Here is an 8,393-nt window from a genome sequence, read left to right on the forward strand (position 1 = left end):
TCACTCTATAAGAATTTGAAACAGTCTTGCCCCAAGCGACAGAATGTCGTTGTTAGTCTAGATGAACCAAAATCCTCCTAGCCTCCCATGTATGCTCGTAATCGCTTTTACTGGCTAGCATAGCATCACCATGTTTCCGCCATTCGTACTCATTTACCTCCTTCTTCATAGTTTTTTCCTGTGGGTGTCACGTTTATTCTCCTTCCTTCCCTCAGCACCGCCTGCGTCACATGTTACGTCCCTCTCGTCCATATCTGTCTTGCACCTGTTTGTGGGTGGGCGGCGTTGCGTTCATGTCGTGCGTCATCGTGGGTCGGCTGGATGTTTTGGTGCGTGCGTGGGTGGGCGGGTTGATCATCGATTTCGGCCGGTTATCTCAATCGCTGCCTGCCTCAGTCACTGACATTCCCCCTCGCCACATCCATGGTCAGACATAACATTCGGTCAACGTTGGCCCTTCGGCCGCTCCCACTTTCTATGCTCATATTACGTGATATAAGCAAAATATCAAGGCGATCGATAAAAATAATATCAAGGGGATTAATATCAGCATAGATATCATTGGGATCTCAAGTCACGCTTTATTTGATCTACCAAAGCGGCTTGAAAGCGAAGCTTTGCCTTCCCGTGACAACGTTGCTTCGTTTCGCGATCGCCTGCTGCTGCCATTCGACATGCAGAGGCGGGGCATTTCCGTTTTTGCTCCCCCTTCGCTCCGAGCAATGAACTACAGAGCGACGGCATGTCGCATCGCTGCTCGTTGCACAGCCAAGCAAATACAGAGTCGGGGCATGTTCACTTGCGTGTCGCTCACCTTCGTGCGCGAGCAGCGAAAAACCACCTGGTGCGGGGGTCGGGCCGTCTGCTGCGTTGGCCTCAATGCCTTTGCTACCGAGCCAACGAAATACAGAGCAGACGGCATCTTCGTTCGTTCATCGCTTCCCCCATTCGTCCCGAGCAATGGCGACCTACCGAGCTGGGCATGTTCCGTTGCCTCATGCGTCGAGCCAGGCGACATACCGCGCGGCATCTTCCGCTTCGTTCGCTCCCCCTTCGCTGCTCGAGGCAAAGCACATCTACAGAGCTGGGCAATGTTCCCTCGCCTTCGTGCGCGCAGCAAGCCAACTACATAGCGTGGTTGGTCACGTTCGTTTCGCTCCCTTCGCTGCTCGAGCACCTAAATACAGAGCGGGCACTTTGCTTCGTTTGCTCGCCTCTCGCTCCTCCGCTGATGTGCTGCGACTCAGTCTCAATTTGCTGCTCGTAGGCAACGAAGCCGCGCGAAGCTCAGCGACAACGTAAGCGAATCCATTCCCCCTCTGTCATTTTCCGTTCCTCGCCCCGCAGTCCCAAGGCCGCGCAACGTTAATAGCCTCTTTTATATCGTTCTCTATAACCCTCCCCCCCTTTGATATCTATTTCATATCTAACCCTCCCTTAATATCTACTACTCGCCCGCCCCCCCTTTATATCTCTTAATTTATATCACCACTTAAGACATACAGTTGGAACGGCTCCTAAGACCTCACCCTAACATGGCGTCTTCCGTTACAGGCTCCCTGCCCTCCCAGCTAGCTAAGCGTGGTGTACCTTAGTGTGGTTACTCGCTCTCATGCATACGTGCATGGGGTCACCGTCCACATTCTGTTTGATTAGAAATGGATACTATTTTGCTACGGCGTTCATTTGACCGTACTGCACAGGCACCGTACCGGAATACCACCACCAGGCCTGCACCAGTCCGGCCGCCTAGATCAATTCACGACCATTTATCAGCACGTTGTGCACCGTGGAACTCCACCATACATATCTATACACACCGCATCTCGTTCAGACATCCTGCGTACCATCACACCAGTGACGGCCGCACGAGGGTGTGTGCGCGCGTTGTGTCACGCGACGTCGAGCGTGCATGTGGCTGTACCCATGCAGGTCCCGTCCGCTCAGGGGTTCGGTTCGAACCGAACCCTCCCCCCCGAGCCCGGTCCCCGCCCCGCCACCCCAACAACATAAAAAATAATAAGTTGAAAAACCTTTTGCACACGAATTTCAGCCTCAGTCGCTCCCTTTAGTGTAAATAATTGCCCATCCTCCAGTGCGGAGCATGCCCATTGACCACCTCCCACACCCTCCCGCCGTCGCTTTGCTCCCTCGCCCTGGTTCGCTTCGCGCCCGGAGCAGGCGTGTTTATGGGGGGTCCGGGTGTCCGACCCCCCTTGTTCGGCGCAGAAACCGCATCTGGGGGGTCTACTTAAAACATTTCTGGCCCCCTTCGCGTGCTGCAACTTTGTAGCGGCTTAACCCCCCCCCCTGGTACCATAAATCCTGTACACGCCCCTGCCGAGCAAATTGCCAACATTGAAAAACGAACCCCCCCCAATAGAAAGCTGGCTACGGGCCTGCTGCCATGCATACATGTACATACTCATTATGAACAGATGTGGAAAGAACCATGCACGCACACGAATACAGAAGTACACGCACACAGACTCACAGGCACACAGGCACTTTGACCGTTTCAATAATGAAATGATGATAAATATATCTGTTGCTTGTTTATGCTGCTATGTTGCTGCTGCTGGCGCCGCTGCCGCTGCGTGTTCACGGTCGCAGACAGTGGCTGCTTACAATGCAAACAGTCCCACGACATCGTATTGCAGCCTTGTAAACTCGCCCGAGTGTGTTTTCCTCCCGCAGTCATTACATGGTAGCGGAGGGAGAAAACTCCCCCCCCCTCCCCACAGGTCCGTCTACGCATTCACTGGAATACCAGTGTCTAAATGTGGTGTTTGTCTCGTCGAATTCTCGCATGTACAGTTCTGTGGTAGAAGCTAGGTTCGTTCACTGCAAGCAAGAGGCACGCCTTTATATGGTTTTGGTAGCGGAGCAAGAATTATAAGCTGTGCTTTTATCGACATTATGGGGTCTTCTGCTATAGAAATAAATACCCTGAGTAAATGTCTACACTACAGTTCGATGAAAGATTCACGTTGAAGAATTCATATATGTGTTACGTTTGTTCCTAAACGTTTATGCTCATTCGGTGCCTTAACCCAATCCTATAGGGTGTGGGGGGGGGTGTTCACTTCAGGTAGCATCGCAAACATACTAATCGTGCATTGGCAAACGTACACACACATCAGATATACCGCATCGTGTGTATATACGAAATCTGTAAACAGTTTCTATGGCCACGATTTTTAGTATTTGCACGAACTTGCTGGGTGTGGCATACGTCAATTGACGTGACAAGGGGGTGTTCTCCTAGGCGCACATCAATGTCACACATATTTTTAGATTAGTTTTCCTGTTTATGTAATTGACGTTGATTCTAATCTATGTTGCAGAGGACTGCTTCATCGCCTTTTTCCCTACGGAGGCACCCGCTTACGTAAGTACTCCCAAAGAGCAATCATCGCGTGTGATACGAAACCTGTAATTAGATGTCACTCTATCTGTGAGTGGCATCCCACGATGCAGGCAGTGCCAGCGAATTCTGGCGGCAGCGAAATGCGGAGGGGAGATTAATTCGCCTGCGATTTCGTTTAAAATCTGCTCGCAACAGGGGGGCGGTTTAATTCCCGCATCGGGAATGGCGTGTCGTGATGTTGTGTGGCAATGCGGGCCACCTCACTAGGCAGGCAGCGAGTTTCATTATCATCATCATGAAGTAAAAGAACCGTCGTGGCGGCGCGAGTGGCTGGCAGACACTCCTCAGTGAATGTCGACAAGCGCGAGCAATTTGCGAGTGTCGAGCCACTTTGCATCTCGGATGTGTAGTTATACTGCTTGTCACACATGTTTCAAAGTGATTAAACCTCACAAGTTACTATAAATAAATAAATAAATAAATATATATATATATACATATATCAAGAGTCCATAATATATAAAGTTGTTCAGCTGGGGCATGTTCCCTCGCCTTCGTTGCGCGAGCAAGCGAAATACAGAGCGGGGGTTGTTCACTTCGTTTCGCTCGCCTTCGCTGCTCGAGGAAACGAAATACAGAGCGGGGCATCTTTGCTTCGTTTTGCTCGCCTTCGCTCCTCGAGCTTGCTTGCTACCCCAGTCTCAATTTTGCTTGCTCGAGCAACGAAGCCCAGCGAAGTCCAGCGAAACGAAGCGAACATGCCCCTCTCTGTATTTCGCTTGCTCGCGCAGCCAAGGCGCGCAAGTTTAATAGCTCTTTTATATCGTTATATATAACCCCCCCCCTTGATATCTATTTCATATCTAACCCCCCCTTAATATCTAATTTATATCGATCCGCCCCCCCTTTATATCTCTTAATTTATATCACGACATTAATGACATTAAAGTTGGGAACGCTCCTAATGGAGCATCACCCTAACATGGCTTTCTTACGTTACAGGATCCCTGCCCGCCCACTAGGCTATGCGTGGTGTACCTTAGTGTGGTTTACTCGCGCTCATGCTACGTGGCATGTGGGGCAACATTCCTGGTTTGATTAGAAATGGAGACTATTTGCTACTTCATTGTGACTGTAATTGCACAGCGCAGTAACGGAGATACCAAACCAGGCTGCACAGTCCGGCCTGCATAGATCAATTTAAAGGACATGTTTCAGAAATTGTGCACCGTGAATGCCACAGATACATATATACACACGCATCTAGTCAGACATAGGCGTACATCACACAGTGACACACGAGGGTGTGTGCGCGCGTTGTGTTCACAGACGTGGGAGCGTGCGTGTGGCTGTACACATGCAGGCCCGTAGCCAGGGGGGGTTCGGGGGGTTCGAACGAACCGGCGGACTGAGCCACAAGAAGTGTCTTGAATGACATAGTCTTGCGCTTGGGGGCTTGCCACAGAAATGAAGTTTCTTGTAAGCATCGCGGCACCTATGGCTGGATCAGGAACTGCAGGAATTCTTGTTAGCTAATCTATGCAGACCAACGCGTTGGTACATATGATGACACGACAAGGCTATTGCACGAGCAAGTACGAGGACATCTCCTTGTTGCATGCAGCACTAATGCTTGATTTTGTCAGACGTACTTGGTGTGCCACTCCTCAACCAATCTGCAGAGCCACATGAAGTGGAGGAGACCAATGACATGGCAACAGTGTCACCAGATGATGAGCCTACGACAGACGGAACTGGAAACACTGATCTTGAATGAACTTGCCTGCCCTCTAACAAGAACCTGATAGAGGTTCCGTGTCTAGCAGAGGAGTTCTGCTAAGATGATGTGTTAACCACCGGACCAAGGAGCTCCTCAGGGCAAAACACGAATTCTTGAAGTCCTCTAGGACTACCACATTTTGGTTACAGTACATGGAGATGGTGAGCATACTACGGAAGTTTGTCAGAGCAGAGCGCATTGGCAACTGGGCGTTGCACCTTGAAGCTGTGTCAGAAATGCTGCCCTACCTGACAGCCTCTGGCACAACCTCCTACATCAAATCAGCCTGGTAGTGCAGCGGATGAGGCAAGCTCAAGGATGAATCATCCAGATGTGTAACCAACGATTCGAAGAAGGGTTCCATGTTGTCAGAAGAAGTGATCGCCTATGGGCTGGTCTGTCCGTAAATCTCACCATCGCAACAGGTCCTGATGAGGAGTATGAAGACGCAGCAGTGGCCTGACGAGAGGCGAGGCATGAACAGAGCAACAGTGTCCTCATATGGCTGCTCTCCATGCTTGCCTGTGCTGAAGTCAACAATGCTATGCAGCAGCTCACAGGCGTCAACTACAACACTGGTGAACAAAACAAGGACATGACAAATGCTAGACAAGCACGTGACATGAAAGACACACATGCAGTTATCAGCTATCTGCAAGAAGAGAACACCCTTCAGCTCAGATCCGAGCTTGCGCCAGCATCTCGATAGGAGTGCATGCAACTAGCACAGTCATTGTGGACTCAGCGAAAACTGTTGGAACAGCTACCTGACAACATGGATGGACAAAACTGCTGCTGACTACACATTCAAGGGGAAGGATCAGGCCATCACATTGCGCTGCGAAAAATTGCAGTAAAGATTGATGTGAGGCAGTACAGTGGGGATCCCAAGCTGCTTTTTCCAGCGACTGACAATTGCTGCAAAGCTACAGAGGATCTAGATCTGTGTTCAAATATGAGCTGTGCAGTTATCCACCAGCTCTGTTGATTTCACACTGCTGCTCGACAGCCACAGAAGGCAGTGCTAAGCGATGCTATCTGGACACTCCTGACACACGCATGCAGCTAGTCCACGCATTCCATGGGAACGTGGCTCAAATATACAAAGTATCTGCAACGCAATACACAGAGTATGTCACAAAGAAGTATGGACAGGCAACAGTCGTGTTTGATGGCTATGATCGTACATCAACAAAGGACACAACACTCCAGAGACGTACGAGAGGAATGCTGGAGCAAGGGGACGTTTGATGAAGATATGCAGGGCCACAATGAAAAAGGAACAATTCCTGGGCAAACAAGACAATTAAACAAGCAGCGCTTCATCAACATGCTCAGCACCAACTACGCACAGAACTGCCAGACACATCATTCTGCAGGTGACGCTGATCTCCTCATAGTGCAGAAGGCAGTGGAGTCTGCAGCCACCACTGATACAGATCTGTTCATCCTGCTCATCTACCACACCAACCTCAAGTCATGTGACCTTTCGTTCCAACCCTAGCCGAGAGAATGGAAGAAAACCGCGTGTCTGGAAATGAAGTCTGTCAAGCAGCAGTTAGGCCCGATGTATCACAGCACATCTCTCATGCACGCCGCTCTCTGGGATGTGATACTTCCCGCGTGTATGGCATTGGCAAGGGAGCTTCCCTCCAACTAAATTCAAAACCAGTACGCACTTCCCGTAAACAGCCAATGTGTTTGATGTAGCATATTGAAATGTGTGTCATTGGATTACTGGCCCCAGAAAATGTATTATGTTAGCACTTAAAACAAAGCCTAAGTCATTTAGAACGCGAGATAATGGGAAATATCAGGTTTATGGGTAATTTTGGAAAATGGCTGCCATTTCGGCTTTTTGGCAGGTTTAGCTTATCAAAATGTGTTTCAATTGATTCCTTGTCCCTGAAAATGTATGTTAGCACTTAAAATCAAAGCTCTATGTTATTTAGAAGCAGAGATATAGGGAATATCAGTTTTATGGCGGCCCTTTTGAAAAATGGCCGTCATGGAACCTTCCACCACCAGGATTCCTTAAGAAGTTTGTTGATACGTAAGTGGACACCCCAAGAGCATAAACAGTTGAGACACTTTCTGTGCAATTTGTCCGAGGTCATATCACTTAATGCCTGACTTATGTCTAAAGCGGTGGTTTGTCTCGTCGAATTCTCGCATGTACAGTTCTGTGGTAGAAGGTTCGTTCACTGCAAGCAAGAGGCACGCCTTTATATGGGTTGGTAGCGGCAGCACAAGAATATAAGCTGTGCTTTTATCGACATTATGAGGGTCTTCTGCTATAGAAAATAAATACCCTGAGTAAATGTCTACACTACAGTCGATGAAGAATTCACGTTGAAGAATTCATATATTGCTGTTACGTTGTTCCTAAACGTTTATGCTCAATTCGGTGCCTTAACCACATCCTATAGGGTGTGGGGGGGGGGGGGTGTTCACGTCAGGGTAGCAATCGCCAAACATACTAATCGTGCATTCGCAAACGTACACACACATCAGATATACCGCATCGTTGTTATTACTAATCTGTAAACAGGTTTCTATGGCCACGATTTTTAGTATTGTAGAAAACTTGCTAGGTGTGGCATACGTCAAATTGACGTGACAAAGCGGTGTTCTCCTAGCACACATCATTTCACACATATTTTTAGATTAGTTTCCTGTTATGTTAATTGACGTTGATTCTAATCTATGTTGCAGCGGACTGCTTCATCGCCTTTTTCCCCTACCGAGCACCCGCTACGTAAGTACTCCCAAAGAGAAATCATATCGGCGGATACGAAACCTGTAATTAGATGCCACTCTATCTGTGAGTGGCATCCCACGATGCAGGCAGGGCAGCGAATTCTGCGCACGGCGAAATGACGGAGGGGAGATTAATTAGCCTGCGATTTCGTTTAAAATCTGCTCGCAACAGCGGGCGGTTTAATTCCCGCATCGGAATGGCGTGTCGTGATGTTGTGTGGCAATGCGGGCCACTCACAGGCAGCAGGCGAGTTTCATTATCATCATCATGAAGTAAAAGAACCTCGCTGGCGCGCGCGAGTGGCTGCAGCACTCCCTCAGTGAAGTCGACTTAAGCGCGAGCAATTTGCGAGTGTTGAGCCACTTTGCACTCGGATGTGTAGTTATACTGCTTGTCACACATGTTTCAAAGTGATTAGACCTCACAAGTTACTATAAATAAATAAATAAATAAAATATATATATATATATATATTAGTATAT

The 8,393-nt window shown here is 48.8% G+C and overlaps 1 protein-coding gene across 1 annotated transcript in view; it reads left to right on the forward strand.

Annotated features, from left to right (window-relative positions):
* The window catches only part of LOC106806116 (A-kinase anchor protein 13-like), a 110,307-nt gene that overhangs the window by 6,325 nt on the left and 95,589 nt on the right, over positions 1-8,393 (forward strand). Inside the window, exon 3 of the mRNA XM_014807970.1 lies at positions 3,348-3,391. Coding sequence (XP_014663456.1) covers positions 3,348-3,391 — 44 coding nt within the window. The remainder of the gene's footprint in view (positions 1-3,347; positions 3,392-8,393) is intronic.

This window comes from Priapulus caudatus, unplaced genomic scaffold (genome assembly GCF_000485595.1).
Source record: "Priapulus caudatus unplaced genomic scaffold, Priapulus_caudatus-5.0.1 Scaffold143, whole genome shotgun sequence".
Classification (NCBI taxonomy): domain Eukaryota; kingdom Metazoa; phylum Priapulida; class Priapulimorpha; order Priapulimorphida; family Priapulidae; genus Priapulus; species Priapulus caudatus.